Source organism: Cynara cardunculus (assembly GCF_001531365.2).
Source record: "Cynara cardunculus var. scolymus isolate 2C chromosome LG 16, CcrdV1, whole genome shotgun sequence".
Classification (NCBI taxonomy): domain Eukaryota; kingdom Viridiplantae; phylum Streptophyta; class Magnoliopsida; order Asterales; family Asteraceae; genus Cynara; species Cynara cardunculus.
Genome location: NC_037543.1, coordinates 2,259,771 through 2,282,621, shown reverse-complemented (window position 1 = coordinate 2,282,621; position 22,851 = coordinate 2,259,771). Strand labels below are relative to the sequence as shown.

The window sequence follows — 22,851 nt, the reverse complement described above, 5'->3', positions numbered from 1 at the left end:
CCCATATAAAAAACCAAGAACCAATTTTGTAGCTTACTTGCATACTTCTTGTATTTTTGTTCTTTTCTCTTTAACGGACAAAAAAATGGGTAAAAGGACGAAAATACCCCTCAAGCGAACATTTTCAAAGCAAAATGCAAACCATAAATGACCATCATTAAACCATACGATTCATCTTCGTACTAATCGTATGCGGGTTTTACAAAAAGAAATGCATAAAAAAGGAAACGAACACGAAATCATAGTTTTTGAAGGCAAATCTTCCAATAAGAAAAGCAAAGCACAAGAGTGATTTTAAGAAGGGCATGTTTCCTTTTTTTTTAAAGTCTATCTTACAATTCGACACATAATCACAGTTTGCATTCGTTCGATTCACACATTTTTAGGGGAAAAAGAAGCAGAAAAGGAAAAGGAGCCCTTTGTTCATCTCATACCTTTGAATGCAGCACAATTATGGAGTTATCCCATGGCATATTTCTGGGTCCAGCTTCGTGCAGTCGTTTCGTACTTGTTCCTGTCGGTTTTGTACATGTGAGCAATCTCTGGCACCAGAGGGTCATCCGGGTTCGGGTCCGTCAACAGAGAACATATCGACAGCAGAACCTAATAATCGTGTCCCAGAAGCAAATCATCACTAGTCATGAAATGAAAATTGGCAACTAAATTTGTACAAAAAGGGTTTGTAACCGGCAACCCTTTTCCTGCCTGAGGGCATAATGTGAGTCAAATCGGGTATAAAATGACCCATTAGGTGGCTGACTTAAGAGCTTAGTGCCCACAAGGAGCCCAGTGCTCGAAGGAATTTGCAACTCCCACACTGCGGCTGTCTGGCACTTTGGAACTAAGGGGCTGTTTGGTTGGTTTTCTATCAAGTCCTGTAGGAAGAAAATTGTCTGTGCGGATTAATCTGTATAGATCGGGAAGGTTTTGGTTTGGAGGGTTTTCCTGTAGAAGGAAGGAGCGTGTTTTTTGATTGAGAGGGGCAGGTTTGAATAAATCTTGGCTTTCTGCATAAAGCTCCCCCCTAGAAGCCTATTGAACAAGCCACTTTCTATATTAATAAGCCACTACCAAACAGTCCATATAGCTGTCTGAATAAGCCGTGAGTCCCATTAAGCTCATTAAGCTGCTAACAAACAGGCCCTAACTGTGCTACACCCTGGAGGATGTGGCCACTAAGTTTGTGCAAAAAGGGTTTGTAACGGCAACCCCCAAAGCCAGCCAACAGTACCCCAGCACAAGAGCATCATCTAAGAGACAAATCAGGTACATAACAACCTGCTAGGTGGCTAGCTTAAGAGCTAAGTGGCAACACCCAATTCCCAAAGGAATTGTAACTCCAGCACTATGGCTGCCAGGCTTGAACCCTCGCTTATTTGTGCAAATATACCACCCTGGAACCGTGCTACACCTTGGCGACATGTGGGCACTAAGTTTCCAGGGTGCTATTTTCGTTTGTGCATGTATAAATGGACCCATCAACTATATCTTCGGGTATTAATTAGGTTGCTTATAAATTAAGTATCGAGAAACTAACTTTGGAGATTGTAAGAGCTGGGCTCCACTGTTCCTTCAAAATATCAAGACAAATGCTGCCGTTGCTATTGATGTTCGGGTGGAAAACCTTCGTCCTGAAAGCTACCTACATAAGTAGAGTACAAATGCACGTTAAGCAGCGGAAAAGAATTAACATGAGCTATAGCTGCATAAAGCACAATATAATGTACAGCTTACTTGGAACATAGAGGTGAAATTTAAATAGTTATTAACAATTCTAGTCTACTTTTATGCGTTGAAATTACCGTTCAATCACGCAAATGCACAAAAAAAATAAGACAAATGTAACCAGTCAAAATAATAAATAAATATCATTTTAGAAATCTTCTATTGTTCAGTCAGGGTGCGTTTGGTACGCAGACAGGACCGGTCGGGAATGAACAAGCAAGAGTGAGGTAGGCAGGTGAAAGAATTTTGGAAGCTTTTAGGGTTTTAATTTGACATGGGTACTTTAGTAATTTACCAAGGTTGTCATATCACCCTTATATTTGTTCCACCTACTTTGGTGAGGGATAGGAAAAAAATGCATTTTTGTCCCACTCAATCCTGTCCGGTCCAAGTCTAATAGTTGCACTAAACATGGGACAAGTTTTTTGTCCTGTTCTGTCCCACCCCACACACATGCCAAACGCACCCTCAAGGCTTCAAATTACTCAGTACAGTATTCCTATAGGTATGTGTGCTGTGCTTAATAGCTAATATAGAAACTCTTTGAATATATCTTTGCAGGTAGAGCAATATTCACCATTGATTAACATGTATACTTTCTGAGAGAGAAAACGACATGAAGTGAGAAGTTAGATATTGAACTTTCAAAATGATGAGTATGCACAAAAAAGCTAACTGTATTTAAAGTTGCAGCCGATGGTTACCTTAGGTGGCTTAAAAGGATAATCTGGAGGGAAATGGATAGTAACTAGAAAGACTCCACCAGCATAAGGGCTGTCAGGAGGACCCATAATTGTTGCTTGCCAGTGAAACATGTCTTCTGCCACTGGGCCTGAAATCAAAGATGCAAAACTTAAGTAAATGAAATGAGAAATTGATGATTTTCACATTAGTATACGATGAACGTCCACATAAGTACATATGCATGCTTGCATGAAACCATCCCGTTAGATCCATGGTGTCTGACATTTAGTTGATATAGGTATCATGTATGCTTAGCTGTTTACAAGAAGTTGGCTGATAAATAATAATAATCTTGGAGTATATCTATCTCAAGAAAGCACCATGTGGGACAAGCTATGAGGTAAATTCAGCCAAGTTAATATGCAAATGCATGGAGGTGTTCCACTGCATCACAAAGATTGGTAATGGAAAATGTTAGTTGATTTCTACACCATGCCTCCATCCCATCTCAAGAAGTCACATGGAATTTTAGAATATATATCACTTATATCATCAGACACATATAAGGTTGCTGATTGTATTAAACAACGTCGATTACTTCCCCCCATACTTGGTACAATTACCTATCTCCAAATCTCTGATGAAACAAGAAGGCTCTGAAAGTAAAGATAAATTTACTCCAATTACAAATAGGGAATCGGTGGTTGAATGCAACAGGCCCAATGCCCAATAGTAGCGATCTAACCTAAAGTCATACTTTGAATTATGCATACACCAAGTATCTTCGAACAACCCTCCTGAGGGCCAAGCTCGAAATTTACCTAACAGTAGGGACACCCATGTTCAATTTCAGAGACAAGCACCCCCAGTGAATGAACTACACCTGCCTGTCGGAAGGGGGGAAGTTTGCCCGGTTCATGTGGTGGGAGGGCTTTGCATAAACCCCGAGGATTAAGAAGACCGAAGGTGTCGAACCATAAATTTCAAAAAGAAAATGCCTATTGGCACAACGAGCAAATAGGCATGGTTGAACCTACATAGAGAAAAAAATTATGCTTCTGAAGGGTGCTACCGTAATGTTTCGTTGTGTGCTTCGATATTTCTAAAAACTGAACTTAGGACAGAAGTTTGTGATAGATGAGCTGGTCTAAGTCGCCATATTAATGAATCTTGGGGTTCAACTCGTGCTCTTTGCAAATTTTCTTTTAATTTTGGTTTATGTAGATTTTGTGAAAAAATTTAAGGAAAGCAACATGGTAGAGATCGAACCACTTCCCTTGCAAATGCAAGAAACCAACCAACCAATATATTATGATTTTCTGAAATTTTTCTATAGATTTAACTCTTACAGTCCAACGGTGCTCATTAGAAAAAAATTCTAAGCCCGCAACAGCAAATAGGCACATCCAGTTTAACTGGATCTTTTTTAACAATTGTGGAGTCTGGTTATGTTGTTTTAACATGCTACTACTCTTGTGATCTAGAAATTGTGCTTTGAACATATTTATAAAATATCCGGTTTGCTGCTTATAGCATGCGTGTCTTTTGCAGCTTCAAAGTGGTTTAACAGCTCTTTGCTTAAAAGGGTAAAACCAATGGCTTTGAAATAAGCTACATGTTACTTGATCTGAGAAGTATGTGGCATGCTTATTACATAAAGCTAAAACACCATGGTCTTTTCATTTTCAACTTGCTCTTTTTAAGAGTCATGAGAGCCTATAATGAGGAAAGGTGGAAAGAATTGGATGCCAAAAAACTCTATACTGAATGTTTCAGAAATCCAACAATCACTTTGGGACATCCGAAACTGAAGGAGGTGCAACTCCTAATTCCAAGTGGCAACCTTAGGTAATAAGGGAGTGAAATAGTAGAACATGAAACTGAATACACCCAATCATAGGGAAGTCTGGGGCTTTGACAGAATATGTCATTATGTTTGTGTATATACAATTTCGATTCGAATAGCAGTATTTATTCTACAGCTACAACCACTCAATCACGATGGTAAATTACAAGGTTGTGTATGATAGGATCTAAAGACAAAAAGACTAGGTATACAAAAATTATAGTCCATTCTGTTGGGCAGTCACGGTTCAAAACCCTGATAACGCACAAAAGCGTCATGATCCACAACACATATCTATAAAAAAAAACCTATAAACGAATTCCTTCACCCACACCCATAAAAAACAACTTTCCTCGAAAGATCAAACCATCTTTCTCAAAATTCCAACAGAATCACACAAAAAAAACTTGCAATTCCGCTTTTCCCCAAATCAAACACCAAATCAAAGCCAAATTCCTTCCAAACAAACACAATTCAGCACGCAACATAGAACATAAGAGATCAAAATCAAAAGTTCACAAAAAAAAAACATCGAAAACACGATCTAAACAGATCGACATCCATAAAGTACCTGCGCTACAAGAAGTAGGAGGATCTTTCTGAAGATCCTTGAGCTCTTTCAAGATCCGCTTCGAAGCCATGACTCAACACCACAAGGAAATCCTGGATTTTCAGCAAAACACAAACCCTAACTCAAATTAAACCGCATAACAGCTACGTATTACATAAATTGAAGGCAAAAAAGAGGAAATTAGAAGCGATGATCGAAAAGAAAAGGAGGCAATCAATCACCTGGAAGATCCTGACCTCTGGTTATTAGGATTTTGTGAATAACCGGAGGAAAAATGATGGTGTTCGTAGAAAAGAGCTTTATATATATATACTCTATTTCAGTCAGCAAGCTCTCTTCATTCAGGACTTGGCCCCTTCTATTCTTGTGGCAATATTCATGTTGTAGAAAAAAAAAAACGAAATTTATGAAAACTTTTATTTATTGTAATAATTAATTATTTAATCGATTAATGTAGCAGGGGCGGACTCAGGGGCCGTTTATAAAACGTTTATCTGGGTAAGCGTTTACCTAGTCACATTACCTTACCGAATCAATATTGCAAGGACCAAAAATCTTATCCGGTGAGAGCTAAGGCAAAGACCGAGAGTCTTGTCCGGTAAGTGACAGCGACGACTCTTACCACGGTTAGCACTTACCGGGTTAATTGTTGCATATGATACCGTTTTGATGGACTAATATCTTACCGGTAATTGATAGTTTTGAATTTTGCCGATAAGCATTGGTAAACGGCCCCTTAGTTCATTAGATACAGGCACAATCGGATATTCAGTTTTAATTGGATCAGATCGGATCTAAAATTTCAACATCTAAATTGGATCGGCCAATTCTTAAATGGCAGTTCAGAATCCAATAAAACTGAACCCGTCCGATCCAATTCAGTTATTATCCAACTATCATTCAATTAATAATTAGGTTGAGTTCTGGTAAGAAGGGTAAGAAGGGATTTTCGTCATTAGATAAATCATAATTGAAAAGTTCCACTAGATCAACACTGATGAGAAGCATTGGATCAATTCTTTTCTAATGCATAATTCATGGGTTGTTTTGTGATTAAAAATGATCAATGGTCCAAATTTGTTCTTATACTTCTCAGCTTAACTCTTATTCCAGTAGGATCTTTCGTCTTAATAAATATACATGATTATTAACATCTTACGATATGGTTTTTCAATTGATATTTATATGTAATTTTTTTAATAAATTAAGAAAATATATGAATAATTGATTGAAATGGTGGATTAATTGGATCAAAATAGATTGAACCAATCTGATCCAGTTATTAACCAATAATAATATCAAATGGATGGAACCGATCTGATCCAATTATTCATTGGATTTGATTGGATTGGATGTCCAATGTTAATTGGATTTGATCAGATGACAAATCCTAACATCCAATGGATGATTGGATCCACCTAAATTCATACACTTCAATCGTTTAATACCTCTAGATACGGTCAGGGACGGACCTATAGTTGGGCATACAGTGGCACGTGCCACTGTATTATTCCTCCGTCGATGGGTAAAAAAATTTAGGTTCGTGAAAAGTGCAATCATATTAATCTGTTGTGTGCTACCGTATGTATTTGAAACTACAATGAGAACAAGTTTTATTTGGTAGAGTTGGTTTGCAAGACTTTTATTCCACCCCAGGCCCAAGTTCGAATGATGTTAGCGTCATTTTCTTAGTCAAATGGTGTCACCATTTGAAGAAGAAAAAAATCCGTATATTTGTTTCTTATAGTCAAACGGTGCCACTGTTTGAAAAAAAAATCTAGGTCTGCCTCTAAATATAGTGAACGTTTAATTCTTTTTATTCCTATCATGATAACAATGTTTTTAGCTTACGTAGTACCGTTGATTTTGATAGAACATTTTAATGGTTGAAAATCTTACCTGGTAAGATAAGTAAGATACGTGACTTTTACCAGTAAGCACTTGGTAAACAACCATAAATAGAAAGTAAGGGTATTAACCAAAAGATTACCAAGCAAATGCTTACCGGCAAAAGATACCACTTATCGGGTAAGATTCTTGGTTTTTGTCATGTCCATCCGGTAAGATAAAAAAAACATTTACCTGGTAAACGTTTGGTAAACGACTCTGATACAAAGTTTGTTACATTTTGATGTGGTTACCTTCTTTTATAATCATATTATTTAATTTATTTTTAATCAAATTACTAATAGTGGTATGAATAATTAACCTTCTATGATAAGACCGGTGCTTGGTTGACCACATAACCTAGGTCAATAAATGAGATTTACTGGGGACTACTGAACCTTGTCGTGATCAGTTGAGTACTTGTTTGATAAACGTTTTATGGATAAGAGAATTCAAGTTAAACCTAACGGCTAATGCCAATATATGAAGATCGGATTTTTGATATATATATATATATATATAGGGGCCTAATCAAATGAGAACTAATTAGTTTGTGGTAACTGTGAGAACCAATATTAACCACAAATCAATAGATAAATTAGGAAATTTATAATTTTGGCAAATTTGAATTAAAATATTAATGTAAACATATTTTTGGTATTTTAAAACTTTCCTCTCTTCTCTCTTCTCTCTCCGACCACCGTCCTCCGGTGATACTACAATGATATCACAATGCATCATATATGTGTTTGGGTATCACATTGATGTCGTTTGTGTGGTCGATCGAAGATGTAACACAGTGGTATCACTATGCATCTTATATATGATTAGGTATCACAATGTATCTTTTGTTTAACATAGTCAATATTTTTAGGTATCACAGTGGTATCATAGTGGTATCACCGGAGGACGGTGGCCGGAGAGAGGAGAGAGGAGAGTTTTAAAATACCAAAAATATTCTTGCATTAAGATTTTAATTTAAAATTACCAAATTTATAAATTTCCTAATTTATCTATTGATTTGTGGTTAATATTGGTTCTCACAGTTACCACAAACAACTCAGTTCTCCCTTGAATAGGCTCATATATATATAACATAAATATCATCAAATAGATAGCAATATAAAAAATCAAATGTCGATAATTAAGACATTAGCCTATGCGTCAGTGCCTTGATTTGCACTGCATCTTCTTCATTGTCAATCCTCATATCTTCTCTTTCTAGTCAAATATCGGCACGAGTTGCAATTTTTTTAGAGTTTCGGTTAAGCCCAAGGCGTAGTCAGAATTATTGTTTTCGTGACACGTTGACATCAAAAAATTTCAAAAATATATTGAATTCATGTACAAATATCGTTCACAAACAGCAGGCATAATTTCACAAACTGTATTACATTATGTAAACTACATATGATGGTTTGTGAACTTAAGACCGCCACTGTATGTATTTTTTTTTTCATTTAAAAAAAACTATATATGGTGGTGGTGTAAGTTCACAAACTCTGCTCCAGCAAATTGCGTGCTCTTACTGTTATTTAATTCGAACCCTGACTGACCTACTTCTTTACTCTTATAGTTTTTAATTCAAATCCAGCTAATTCACTTGCATGCTTTTACTGTATAAGCCTGACAACCCACTTGTCTTCTCTTAGAACAATGTCAAGCACAGTCCTATGATCCCATTCCCATTATACGAGTCAACTAGGCATGGCAATGGGGTAGGGATGGGGCGGTTTTTGTAATCTCCGCCCCGCTTTTTAGTAACAGCCCTCGGCCCCAGACTCGGTTCCCTTGCGGGTACGAGGATTAACATCTTATTCCTGGTCAAAGTCCATAAAGAATATCCGTTAGTTTGAGTCTACTGGGGATCCTCGGCCTCGGGACCCGTTTTAGCTGGGAATCCCCATCCCCGTTCGGGTCGGCTGAGTCGGATTCTCCACCGGATCGGGGCAAATCACCATCCTTAGAGTCAACATATACCACATATAACACAAAATGCAATACAATCATGTATATGCATATTCAAATGTACATCATGTTTTTTTTAAATGCGTGATTCTAAACTTTGTCCAGACTAATCCCATAACAAATTATAGCTGTAGGGTTTACCCATAACCCTGAGGTAAATCTCTCAGTGGCCATAAACGTATATGTAGATGACATGATTCGAACCCGCATTGATTTTGTCATTTCACAAATAAAACATCTGGTTATATGTATCCTGAAAATCAAAAATATCAGATGAAACTCATATCAGTGTGTAGGCCTTCCTCTCATTAACTTTTCATCATAACCTTACTGAAACATCTGTCGTGACATGTTCTAAATTGATTGATTGAATTCTCCGTAATGATTGAAAATACAAGTACACAGTTGATAAATATCTTCTTGTTTAAAGTACATTGTTATTTCTGTATAACTTTACTCATTTTTATTTTTAAATGTTAAGTTATCATTTCACAGTAAAACCAAACCAAATAAACTCAGTATATTTCATTCAAAAGTAAGATCTGAATGATAAGATGTACGCAGACAACAATTACAGGTCCTCTTGTCATCTACCGTTGCTAATCAACCATTCCACGATGAAAACACATTTGACTTGGTACACAATTCAGGGGCAAACCTATGAGGGTCTGAGAAGGGTGTTGAGGTACGTTCGACTTTTGCAAGGGAAGTTCTTTGAAGGGTATGAAAGGTGCACAAACTAAATTCTAAGGTGCTTCAGGATATTTCAGAATCTCTTGAAATTAGCAAAAAAAAAGTGAAAAATTCCCACGAAATGAACTAAAAAAAAAACCTTTCAAAAAAGTGGAATTCGACTGAAAACACATTAGCTTATGCCAAACATAGTATTGCATCTTGCTCAAAACATCAATTCATTTGGAAAAGATTATATGTGTGTGTGTAGAGGAGCGATCAAATGTAAACCACTCAATTTGTACAAACCGTGCAAACCACTTTCATCCGTCGATTTCATTGTTTTATCTTATGAAATTTTTTCATGAAATTGTTTCATATAATACTTTTTTGATGAAGTTGTTTCATATATGGTTATGAAATTGTTTCATATAATACTTAATGAAATTTTAATGAAACTGTTTCATGTATTTTTTTCTAAATTTAAAATAATGAAGATGATAATATCCATGATTAACACACTCCACAATAAAAATAATTAATCAACATCTCATCATTACAAAAAATGAACAAAATGAAAAATTATGATTGGTTGAATGAGGTTTGTATGGTTTGTACAAATAACGTGGTTTGCAAAGTAAACTTCTTCTATATATGTATGTATATATATATATATATATACATGGATTGCACGGGTTGTACAAATACACAAGGTTGTAAAAGAAATATACCCTATATATATATATATATATATATATATATATATATATTCCCAAATCGACACATGTATCTTTTCTCCCATGAAAATTGACTTTCCACATAATTAAACCGTAACCTTATAAACCCTTCAATCCATCTTAAAGATGTACACTTTCGACAAAAAATTAAAATTTGCGACCGGCAAATTTAATAATAGTTTTTGATTAATAATCAAATATATCTCATTAAATGACAAATTAAAAAAAAATATATGTAATAAAAGTCTTTGTTAAATATCTAATGTCTTCAATAAACGATACATTTTTTTTATAAAAACAATTTAATTATAGACTTTATTAATAATCAAAGATCTAAATTTTTTATTAAAAAATAAATTGGGAAAAAAACTATTTAATAATAAGTCTCTGTAAATTATCAAAATATAATATCTATACTATATTATAAAGCATTTAACAAATATTTTTAAAAACATTTTTATGCATGAAGTATTGTTTATTAATGCATATTACTTAAAATTCGATGTTACAAGTAAATTGTGTGTAATACAACTTATCAAAGCTAGATTTTTGAATTCGTATAAATTATGCAATAATACAACTTATCAAAGCTACACGTTTGAATTCATGTAACTAACTATAAATAAACATCTCATTTTAAATATAAAAAAACTAAAATATAATTAGAATAATCATTGAGTTATACTTATAACATAATACTTAATTATTATTCTTATAAAAATCATATTATCAAACCAAAATAAATTTATTCGTTAATAAACCTAAATTAAATTAATAATAAAAAATTTGAATTAAAGAAATTACATAAAGAACGAGAATTTTTAAATCGTTAATTTGATATTAATATCGATGTATTTTTATTAATTTTTTATGAATATAAACATTAACGCTTTCTCAAAATCACATCAAATCGTATTATAACAATAGAAACAAAATCTAAAACGAAACATTATCTCGATGCATTACACGAGTATTCTTCTAGTCTTCAATAAATGATACATTATTTTATCATACACTTGTAAACTAAAATATAAAATTTTGAAATATTTCATCCGTCTAAAAAATAATCGTCTACAATTTTATTTAAGTTTATTTCAAATTAAATATCTACTTTAAAAAATAAATTATTAAATTTCCAAATTCCCTTTAAAAAATATAAAAATAATAAATTATTAGAAAATATTATTTTTTTCGAAACGGAAGGAAAAGGAAGAAAAAAAAAGGTATGAAAAGATTTTTTCATGTTCTTAAATAATGTTCTTAAATAAGTGAAAAGAAAAAGAAAGATATCCTTTTTACACAAATACCCTTTAAAATTATGTCATTTATAATGAATGATTGAGATCACGTGAGACCAAATTATAATGAATGATTGAGATCACGTGAGACCAAAAAATTTTCGTGAGACCCATAAGAACAATTCTTAACTATTAGATTAGATCTACAATTTGAACATTCATAATTACAAAATTGTCACGAGACTTCTCAATAATCACAAAATTGTCACCGTACAACTTTAGACCAGCAGATCATTAGCTTATAAAGTTGGTTAATGAATATAAAATAGTCTTACGGTCTCACGAAAAACTTTTGGTCTCATATGAACTCAACTCATTGGATAGTTTTGTAATCTTAATAATCATTTTAAATAATTTCAGTTTATTTTCTTTCACATGTGGAAGAAAAAGGTTTTGAGAGTAAACTTATAATTATTTTCCTTTCGTTTTCATTCCTTTTTCTTCTAAAAAAGTTTCGAAAACCCGAGTTTTTTTTTTTACTTTCCTTCTCTCCTCTTTCCTTTCCATCGTAAAAATAGTTTCGAGAACAAAGCATAAGAGTTGATAAGATAGGCACGTTAATCAATGACTAACTGCTATTTGATTTCCATGTGTTGGGTTCAAGTAAGACCAACATGTTTTCGTGAGACCTGTAAGACTACATTTTTACACTTAAAACTTTACAGCAAAAAATTGTGAAAGTAAAAAAATCCGAAAATTTATAACAAAAACACTGTAAAGATTATCTTCACAATGTTTTACTGCAAAGTTTCAAGTGCAAAAAAATAGTCGCAGTCTCATGAAAACATGTTAGCCTCACATGATCCCAAATCTAGTTTCTATATGAACACTTATTTTAAACAAAAAATATCTATAATCCTTTAGATCGACCGTCGTACACGTAAATCGGACAAATATCTTCCACAAGACCACGTGGAATAGAACATACCCAAATTTAACGTCATTTTGATAGCATAAAAATCTACTTATCTCTTTCTCATTTTTGTCCCATTAATTATTTAAAAATATGTCATTATTGTATTTAATATAAAATAAAATAATTTTCCATTCTATCTCTCCAATAAATAGATGATGTGACTTTACATATTTGAAATAATACAGAATTTAAAGCAACAGAATCCTCCTTTTACCCCATCAAAACAAAAGCTAAAAACAAGGAAAGTGGGATCTACACCATCAAATCACATAAAAAAGTAACATATTTTAACTTTTTTCTGTTTTGGATGACGTAATTTTAGAACTTTCATTTTGATGTCTAAGATGTAAAGTTTTAAACATTTAAATATCTGAGTAACCGGTTTAAGACTAATTTCAAATTAAAAAGTGAGGTAGATGAGTGAAAAAATAGTATCAGGTTATAATCTAACATGACAAATGTAGTCATTTATATACGTCTCATCTTTCTAACTTTGGTTCCACCTATTTTGATTATGTCCCACCAAAAGGCTGTTTACCAAACGCTTACTCAGATAAGTGCTTACCAAGTCAAATTATCTTACGGGATGAATATAGTAAGAACCAAGAATCTTACCCGGTAAGAGCAAGACAAGGTCCAAGAGTCTTGCCCGATAAGAAAGAGCGACGACTCTTAACACGATTAGTGCTTACCAGGTAAATTGTTGTATAAGATGTCGCTTTTGTTGACTAAAATCTTACCCAGTAAGTAAGTGATAATGTAGAATTTTACCGGTAAGCGTTTATCGAGTAAGCGTTCGGTAAACGACCCCTAAGTCTTGTCTCATCTCGACTAATGTCACACCAACCATAAGACGATAAGTTTTTGTTCTGTCATATCCAATCCCATTCTATCTCACGTACTAAACACACCCCTTATCGGTAACAGTTCAGCTAAAAAAATTGCAGATGAACATAAAAACTTCTAAAAGACAATCTTGCCCTTAATAAATGAAAGCACAGATAGGATAGTAGGGATTTTTTGTTACCTTTCCCTTGTGTTTTTTTAAGTCTATATCTTACAACAACCACTTAATTTAGTAGGATTTTCCATTCATACATAATTTTTTTATAAATAACAAAAAGGAACCATAAAGGAAAGGAACCCTTATCTCATACCATAACTAACCCATGGCATATTTCTGGGTCCAGCTACGAGCCGTTGTCTCGTACTTGCTCCGGTCGGTCTTGTACATGTGAGCAATCTCCGGCACCAAAGGGTCGTCTGGGTTCGGGTCCGTCAACAAAGAGCATATCGACAGCAAAACCTAACAATAATCATGTCCAAAAGATATTTACTCGCTGTAAAACTCGCCTTAAACGTGCAATCGAAGCTATTTTCAATGGATATCTTAAAATCAAATTGACTGGAACTTCGAACGATTCCCCCACGTCATAATCCCTCCGTCCCAAATAAACGTACCCAATATAAAAAAAACACGGTTTTAGAAAAGTGTAATTAGTACACTTTTATTAAACCAAATGACAATTAACCCTTACAAATCAAGGGGGTAATGAATTTTTCAACCTCAGAATTAAGAGTAGAATTGGAGAGAGTGTGCACTTAATTTTTATAGGTTAGGCTAAACTATAAAGGTCAGCACTATCTTGGGATGGTAGAAATTTGCAAAAAATATCATCAAAATGCAATAAAATTTGATTTAGTTTATATCTAGTGTAACAACGGCCTTTATTTAACCGATGTAACAAAGTTTCAAAACTACCTATATTTTATGCCCTTTTGCCGGTAAGATGGTAATCTTATAACACTTGGTAACATGGATACTGATTTACGACAATAGGAACGATAATTGGAATAAAAAGGATGCAATTATGGCTCAGCTTACTGATACTACACTAATCACATGCTTAATTTTATGCAGATCAGGGAACTTGTCGGCTGATGCTCAATTATGGCAAAGGAACCGTTTACTAAATGCTTACCTGGTAAACGCTTACCGGGTCATTTACCTTACCAAATAAACATGGTATGGGTCAAGTTTTTGCCCCGCTAAGAGCAATGATAAGAATGGAGAATCTTACCCGGTAAGTGACGGCGACTCTAACCCGGTAAGCACTTACAGGATAAATTGTTGCATACAATATCCTTTTGATGGACTACAATCTTACCCGGTGAAATAAGTTAGAACGTTGACTATAGACGTTAAGCACTTACCAGGTAAGCATTTGGATAAACAGCCCCTAATTGTTGTTGAATTATAACATTTGACTACCTATGTGAATTTCCTCAAGAATCAAATTAATTTAAGGATGTTTATAACTTTTATTCTTTATGTATTGTGAGGTTGTCTGGTTTAAGCTCTATATACATGTACAAGGAGGGCATTGTGAGGTTGTCTAGTTTGAACCCTTGAACCCCTACAAAGTTGGGTTCTACCAGTAACCCCTGTACTGTTTGGCTAATAACCCTTTGGTGCATTATATCAATTTGTGGGTCAAAGCTATATCATGAGAAGAAATAGAAACATTACTCAATGTGGCAAGAAAAGAAAATAGAGCCCAGAAAATGGAAAACATCAGAGAACCAGTCAAGTACCTAAAGCATGATTCTTCAGGATTCAAGTAAAAATGGAGTACTAAAAATACTGACCTTGGAAATTGTAAGAGCCGGGCTCCATTGTTCCTTCAAAATATCAAGACAAATGCTGCCATTGCTGTTGATGTTCGGGTGGAAAACCTTTGTCCTGAAAGCTACCTACAAAAAGAAAACATGTAAAGAGGGGCATCCATTTCTAAAATAATTTCTTAATAACGTAATTCATCAATGGAATTCTATAAAACTCAAAAGTGGGTAGCCTAATATTTGATTGCAATTTACAAGAAACCTTCCACGTTCAAACTTCTAAAATTAGGTTACCATCATCATAAGAAACCTGTATGACACTGTTCCCGATAATGAAAACCGACACAAAATTCACCACCTTGATCGCTGCCATAATCATTGAAAATTATTTGGTAGAGTTTGGCCAAAGAGAATATTGGAAGCCTAATTTGGAAAGCACTCATCCTTCATGAAGGACAACAATGTAGTAAAAACAAGAAATATCGATATGCAACTCTGGAAAACTATATTGAAAAAATAAACCAAAAGGGTAAAGATCCCAGATGATTCGTAAGAGAAAACCCAAATATTTCTACATTATTTTTGAAGTTTGATTTTACGCATGCCTGATGCAGCTGAAAAATGAACATGGTCACATTTCCATTAATTTTTTCTGTAGCAGTCGATGTCCAGGCCAGCTTACACGCACCTCAACTAATGCCATGAGGACAAGAAGATAACAGCCAAAATGATTTGTGAGATTCTATGAAATAAATAGGAATGATAAAAGTAATTGAAGATTTATCTTTCATAAATCTTATTCGTTTCTTCTAATTCAAATTCCACCTGATCTCGACCTTAAAGCAAAAGACACCTTCACATTACACACACACAACTTCCATCCTGTGAGAATTGTTGTTTCTTTCATGATACTAGAGCCATAAAAGAGGTTATTGCCGTTCAAGCATTTCAACACAGAGTTACACCTAGTACATTCTAAGATTAAATCTTGAAATTCCATTGATATGAGAATGTATATAAAAAATCACCACATCTCCTCCAAAAGCAGTTGCAGTTGATGATTACCTTAGGTGGCTTAAACGGGTAGTCTGGAGGGAAATGTATGGTAACTAGAAACACTCCACCCGAATAAGGACTGTCAGGAGGACCCATAATGGTTGCTTGCCAGTGAAACATGTCTTCTGCCACTGGGCCTAAAGTCACATTACAGAATTAAGATAAATGTAAAGTTGAGCCAGTGCTTTTCACTGTATCTTACAACAAAATATCAAGAAATGTACAAGAATACCCGCATGCATGAAAGTTTCCATCAGGAACATAGTGGCAAAGGGTTTATAATTCAAAATTAGCTCATTAAAATTAGATGTTATTGTTTAATGTAGTTTATAATAATAATTTTGTCTATGAGATGCATACCTGCACAAGAGTGATTGCTTAGAACTAAATATTCTGTAATGGATCAAGTTTTTTTGAGTGTTCTTAAATCCTTGAGCCCGGTTAGATTGCACATAAAATAGTAGTTTTAAGTTCCTTCACACAAAGTATAAACATTCTTTCTATTTATATTTGTATTTCATTTATACTCCTTTTTCAATTCATATTACCCTCAAGCAATCTAGAGAGACATATAAGCTACAAATTGATATCCAATTTCAGAACAATATCATTCATAAAAGTGCATGTGAAGATTCCAAAATATATGGCCTTATTTGACTTGAGGCCTGTTTCTTAGCAGCTTAATGGGGCACACAGCTTATTCGGTCAGCTATACATGACTGTTTGGTAGTGTCTTAAAGATATAGAAAGTGGCTTAGTCAATAAGCTTCTAGGGGGAGCTTTATGCTGAAAGCCAAGTTTTTTTTCCAAACATGCTAATTTCATCTATGAAAAAACCCTCCCAACCAAAAATCTTCCCCATCTATACAGACAACTTTATCCATACATGACTTAACAAAAAACCAACCAAACATCCCCTTACCATGCTTACCAAAGTAAAACTATATGAACATAAAGTATTTTTAACTTACTCTTTCTAAGAGAAGTGCAGGTCTAAAACTATAATCACCATTTCCCTTTCCATAAAAGAGACAGGTAACTTCGAGATATCTCCAAATCGCAAGAATCCCAACTACTGTTAAAAAGGCCAAAAGTTTCTAACCACCATTCCACAAAAACAATATGATTTTACCTCTGATACACCAATAGCAACACGTAGTTTATAACTATAAGCTCTTAATCATAATGGCCTAAGAGGATCATGTCATGGTATACTTCAAGAGAATAGTCTAGTTCTTAAATCATACAACAAGTCAAACCTCAAAATTGCAGCAAAATTTCCCGTAATCCAGAACTTCCATCAACAAACTTATACATCAAAAACTCAAAATCATTCCCCTAACAGACGATCAAACCAGCAATCCCGAATTTTTGAGAAAAAAACGTTAATCAGACACAAATATAAGCATTGAAAATAAGAGATCAGGAACCAAAACTTCAGAAAACGAGGATCTAACAGATCGAAATCGATGCAATACCTGCGCTGCAAGAGGTAGGAGGATCTTTCTGAAGATCCTTGAGTTCTTTCAAGATCCGCTTCGAAGCCATCACTGACAACCACAAGGAATTCCTAAAGTACAAACCCTAGCTTAAATCAATAGAAATCTAAGGGGGGGAAAACAATGAAACTGTGAAACATGATCGCATCGCTACACATCTAGAATAATTAGATAGAAAAGCAAAAGATGGATCACCTTGAAGATCCTGAACCTCCTCCTGTGGCAATTAGAGCTGGTAATCTTCTGAAAAAACGGAGGAAACAACGGTGTTTGCAGAAATGGATTATATTTATATATATATAATAATACTTCTTCTCTCTTTCAGTGGGCTCCCATCGTCTTGCCGTTTGATTTCCCAAGCTTTGTTTGGAAATTGTTGCTAATTTTTTTAATTTTAATTTTAATTTTAATTTTAGTTGTTTTAATTGTTTGTTTGGTTTTTTTTTTATTAACTTGGATATCCAACCCGTTATACAAGCCGACTAATCCCAGGACGACCACATGTTTTGCAGATAGTCCGGAGTCACTGCATTTGAACATCCTTGGCCACAAAGGGATTTTTATCCATCCTTGGATTTGAATCTGAGACCTCATGGTACTTTTGACCTTTGAAGACAACTTCAAACCAATCAGGCACCACCCTTGTGGTTGTTTGTTTGGTTTTTTATTAACTACGGAGTTGTTTGTTTACTTTTTAATAGTTTTATTAAAAGGCAGGATCTGGATCATTAAGTGGTGAATTTTGTTTGTAAAAAAAAAAGGTATGTCTCTTAATGGTTCTAAAATCTTCTGAATGATTTTGTATCAGGGGCCCCATTAACCATTCAACACCCTAAATTCGTTGTAAATAATTACCAAACAATTATATTTTATTTTGCACTATATCATGAGAGTCTCTTAATTCTATGGACCACTTGGAGGTTGTTTGTCAGTTGATGAATGATTTTGTGCAGAATGATTAAGTAGTCAGAATGATTAAGGGGTTGTTTGTTTGCCTCTTAATGGTGACATTAAGAGCCAACCTCTTAATCGGTAAAAGGTAAAGGCAGTTTGGCAAAAAAAAAAAAAAAAAAACAAGTCTCTTAATGGTTACATTAATCTCTTAACCATTTTGTACATAGGGCTTCACTAAACCATTCAGATTTCTTTTTTCCAACTCTGCCCTCTACATTCGCCGCTTCACATCGCCTCCCCTACTGCTTCCCTCTACCAGATTAATTAGGGATGTTTGTTAATTAGGGCTCGTACGTTAATTAGGGCTGTTTTTATATAGGATGTGTTTTAAATTTTGTTGTATATGCATAGGTCTGTTTGTTGATAAATAGGTATATGCATCATGATTTTGCTGTATACATGATAAATAGGTCTGTTTTGAACTAATAATGTTACGTTTGTTTGGATTAATATGAAATATGTAGTTATATTTGCAAAATAATTGTTTTATTCATATATCTGCCAAACAACTCTATTTCACTTAGTACTAAATCATTCAGATGGTTAAAATGGTAATTTATTGTCATTCAGAGTACAGTTACCAAACAACATTATTTCATTCAGCACTTAACCATTCTGGTTCTCTTAACCATTCTGACCACTTAACCATTCTACACCAAACTATTCAGCAACCGCCAAACAGCCCCTAAGAGACTTTCATGATATAGTGCAAAATGAAATATAATTGGTTGGTAATTGTTTACAATAAAATTAGGGCGGTTAATGGTTAAAGGAGACCCATGATGCAAAATCATTCAGATTATTTTAGAACCATTAAGAGACAGATTTTTTTTGTCAAACAAGATTCATCTTTTAACGATTCAGATGTTGCCATTTAATGGAACTATTAAGAGGTAAACAAACAACCCCTTAATCATTCTACACCAAACCATTCAGCAACTGTCAAGCAACCCCTACATGTTTAGATGTTGCATATAAGCTAATTTATTGATAAGCTACTTTATGAGAAGTTTTTTTATCCTTTTTTTAATTATATCTCTCATTAATATTAATTATTATATATTATTATTAGTTATAAATAAATATTAATTATTATAAAATAAATTTTTTGGTTAAGATTATTATAAAACATATATAAATAAATAACACTTATTAATAAATAAAAATAAAAATTAATTGCTACTAATATTAATTAATAGTAATTAATATTAGTTGAAAATTATTAATTAATTTTAACTATATATTATACATTAATTATTTAGAATGATTTTTTATTTTATTATTTTTTTAATTATTATTTAGTATATTTAGTTGTCAAAAAACAAATATAACAATTCTGATAATGTTTATGTAAGTTGCATAAAATTAAAATTATACTTATTTTGTTTCATAGATAATAAAATTATGTTAAACGACACCAATGTGAGGGGCATTTTTTGGCTTGCTTCGGCTGAGGCTAAAGGCCGTGATTGAACCCATGACCTGTCTTGTATGTAAAGTCGCTCTGCCTCTTTATCGATTGAGTTTCAGTTAATGAAATATTATTTCTTTTACTAAAAATTAGTTTCAAATATTCTTAGAGAGTGTTTGGGAATGCTTATAAAAATAACTTATTGACTTATTATGGTGTGACACTAGTAATAAGCACTTTAGAGTGTTTGGATAAACAGTTTATACCGGTGCCAAACCGGTAATAATTTTTTTTGAAAGAAGTTAAAGCATTATAATTTATAATAAGTTGATAAGGACTTTTATAGAAAAACATAAGTTGTTTCAAATAAGCAATCCCAAACACCCCCTTAATAATGAGAATTAGGCGTGTCCAAAAACTCAATCTGAAACTACATGATGTCTAATCAAGTTGTAAAATCTTCAAATTATACGTATTTGATTTAAATTGGGTTAGATTCATTTGAATCGTGAATCTAACCCAATTCGATGAACATTATACGTTTTATTCGCTGAATTTAATATGATTGTTAAGTATTTTATTAGTATGTACATTAGACCATTACACCGTAATTCTTTTTCATATACATTATTTTAAACCTTTTCTTCGTCTTTATATAACTTTTTGTATATGTGTAGTAAGTTTTATCACATATATGCAGATTTAGAAAAGCAGTTAATATGATCTGTTTAGTAAGTAGTATGGATAAGTTGTATCAATTAACTGATAATAAATGAATGAATTATGAATTACTTTTAAAAAATGAATTATGAGCAGTGAAAACACCATGTTCAATGTAACAAACGTATGAAAATATTTTGATGCACCAAAGTTTCAAGACAGTTAATGCAACTCAACCTGTATGCTATATGTTTTGGGTCGAGATGGATTCTGTTAGATTGAGAATTTTTAAACCGAAAATAAGTTGGATTGTTCAAATGTCTTCAATCAGATTAACCGGCTCGTGTTCACCCCTTGAGAACAATAATAAAATGAATTTTCGCTTCTAAACAATCACTTTTAAATTGTCCTCCAAATTTGGAAAAAGGTACCATTTCTATTTTATTTTCTCCATTTTAAAAAATCTGTTGGAACAAAAATTTAGCTGAAAATCCCCAAAATCTAGATTTTTTTTTTATTTTGAAGAGTCCGTTAGAGATGCTTTAACGAAGTTTACACAACGTATTAATGCATTATCTTGTTTAATCATGTAACAAACATTCAATGTTTCATATTTTTTACCGATTAACTATATATGTGTGTGTGTGTGTGTGTGTGTGTGTTTTCGTAAGTTTTCAGGTCGATTTACGTGCACCGATTAATTCTCCAAGTGACCATGAATAGCCTGGAGTCATCACAGATGAACCTCCACGACTATAAGGGCTTTGGCAACGCCTGAGTTTCCAAGCCAGCTTATGCACACCGACTAATGAATACATGTAGTGATGGACCAAGTTTTTTGCCGAATGAGCAGACCTTTAAGATGGATTAAAGACCCATAAAGTGGCAGTTTGATCATGTGGATAAGATTAGTCAACACGGTTTAAACCGGAATAAAGTCAATTGTGTCGATTTGGAAATAAAATACATTTTTTTCCAAATGGAACCAGCCTTTTGAGCAAGACCCTATACTGCGTCTTACACGCAAGTCCCATGTGTTTATTATAGCTAGGGATGGTGATTTACCCCGACCCGGTGGGGAACCCGGTTCACCCGACCCGAACGGGGATGGGGATTCCCCGCTAAAACGGGTCCCGGGGCCGGGGTTCCCCGGTAGACTCAAGCCGGGGTTCCCCGGTAGACTCAAACCGGGGATGGGGAATGTTACTCAAAACGGGGCCGGAGTCGGGGCCGAGGATCTCCGGTATAATCAAACTAAAGCATAATTTTTACCGAGTTTTAACCGGGGATTGACCAGGGTTTACCGGGTTTTGACCGGGGACAAGATGATAATCCCCGTACCCGCCAGGGACCGGGGCCGGGGCCGGGGGACGGTATTACAAACCGGGGTCGGGGCCGGGGATTACAAAACCCGCCCCATCCCCGCCCCGTTGCCATGCCTATTTATAGCCAAATTCCACCACTTCGTGGGGTTTTTTCATTTTCTTTAAGGGATTTAATAAAAAAAAATTTGGTTGAATTTAAGATATTTTTTTTGGTTATTTTATTTGATTTCTGTGGACCTTTTTTCGGTTTTTAGTTGATTTTGAAGGATTTTTTCTGTTTGTGATTTAGGCCGCGTTTGGTACATGTGACAAGACGAGACAAAACTCAGTGACCTATGTTTGGTACGACATGGGACATGACAATAACTCATTGTCCCACGTTCGGTGCGACATGAGACATGGACAAGAACTGAGACAAGGCAGGATAGTGTGAGACAAAAAAAAAAGCTTTTTCTTGTTCCACCAAAATAGGTGGAATAAAATGGGACAAGAATAAGATAGAAGCTAAAATATTACTAATTAACTCTCGTTTGATATATAATTTTAACATGGTATCCTTTTCCACCACCACCACTATCGACCACCTCGTCTATCACAACCTCCACAACCACAACCATTAGTATCGTCAGCCACCACCACCTCCATCATAACCACCACCACTGCCCACCGTCACACCTACTTCCACCCACATAAGCCACGACTTCCTCCTCCACCCCTTTTGATCGCCACCACCACCATTATCCACCATCTTCACGTCTTCCACAACCATCATCCTCCACCAATTACCAATACTAATACCTCTACAACAATTGTTGTTGCAACAATCCTCATCATGCTTTCACTGATTGATAAGGATCTTTCAAACTGAATAAAAATATAAATTATATTTTGTATGAATCAGGTTTTTTCAAACTACCATCAATTATATAAAATTTTCATTCGAATTTTGTACTATTTTATATACACACACACACACACACACACACACATATATATATATATATATATAAATTGTGTAAA

The 22,851-nt window shown here is 34.2% G+C and overlaps 2 protein-coding genes across 2 annotated transcripts; both read right to left on the bottom strand.

Annotated features, from left to right (window-relative positions):
• Window positions 1-242: 242 nt before the first annotated feature.
• LOC112528955 (ubiquitin-conjugating enzyme E2 10) lies at window positions 243-5,138 on the bottom strand. Its single transcript, XM_025140015.1, has 5 exons — window positions 5,048-5,138; window positions 4,827-4,918; window positions 2,430-2,557; window positions 1,538-1,642; window positions 243-603 (listed from the first exon to the last, which is right to left on the bottom strand). The coding sequence occupies exons 2-5, from the start codon at window positions 4,894-4,896 to the stop codon at window positions 460-462; spliced, it is 447 nt and encodes a 148-aa protein (XP_024995783.1). The 5' UTR covers window positions 4,897-4,918; window positions 5,048-5,138; the 3' UTR covers window positions 243-459.
• An 8,127-nt stretch (window positions 5,139-13,265) lies between these two features.
• On the bottom strand, window positions 13,266-17,751 carry LOC112529183 (ubiquitin-conjugating enzyme E2 28). The gene is made up of 5 exons (XM_025140307.1): window positions 17,677-17,751; window positions 17,461-17,552; window positions 15,992-16,119; window positions 14,954-15,058; window positions 13,266-13,610 (listed from the first exon to the last, which is right to left on the bottom strand). The coding sequence occupies exons 2-5, from the start codon at window positions 17,528-17,530 to the stop codon at window positions 13,467-13,469; spliced, it is 447 nt and encodes a 148-aa protein (XP_024996075.1). The 5' UTR covers window positions 17,531-17,552; window positions 17,677-17,751; the 3' UTR covers window positions 13,266-13,466.
• Window positions 17,752-22,851: the final 5,100 nt, after the last annotated feature.

Excerpts from the sequence above, each read along its gene's own strand:
- LOC112528955 (XM_025140015.1), bottom strand. The coding sequence starts at position 4,896 with ATGGCTTCGAAGCGGATCTTGAAAGAGCTCAAGGATCTTCAGAAAGAT. Across the intron at positions 2,558-4,826 it reads TCCTACTTCTTGTAGCGCAG|GCCCAGTGGCAGAAGACATG; the intron begins GTACTTTATGGA and ends CTTTGATTTCAG. Across the intron at positions 604-1,537 it reads CAGCTCTTACAATCTCCAAA|GTTCTGCTGTCGATATGTTC; the intron begins GTTAGTTTCTCG and ends CACGATTATTAG.
- LOC112529183 (XM_025140307.1), bottom strand. The coding sequence starts at position 17,530 with ATGGCTTCGAAGCGGATCTTGAAAGAACTCAAGGATCTTCAGAAAGAT. Across the intron at positions 16,120-17,460 it reads TCCTACCTCTTGCAGCGCAG|GCCCAGTGGCAGAAGACATG; the intron begins GTATTGCATCGA and ends ATGTGACTTTAG. Across the intron at positions 15,059-15,991 it reads ACCCGTTTAAGCCACCTAAG|GTAGCTTTCAGGACAAAGGT; the intron begins GTAATCATCAAC and ends TTCTTTTTGTAG.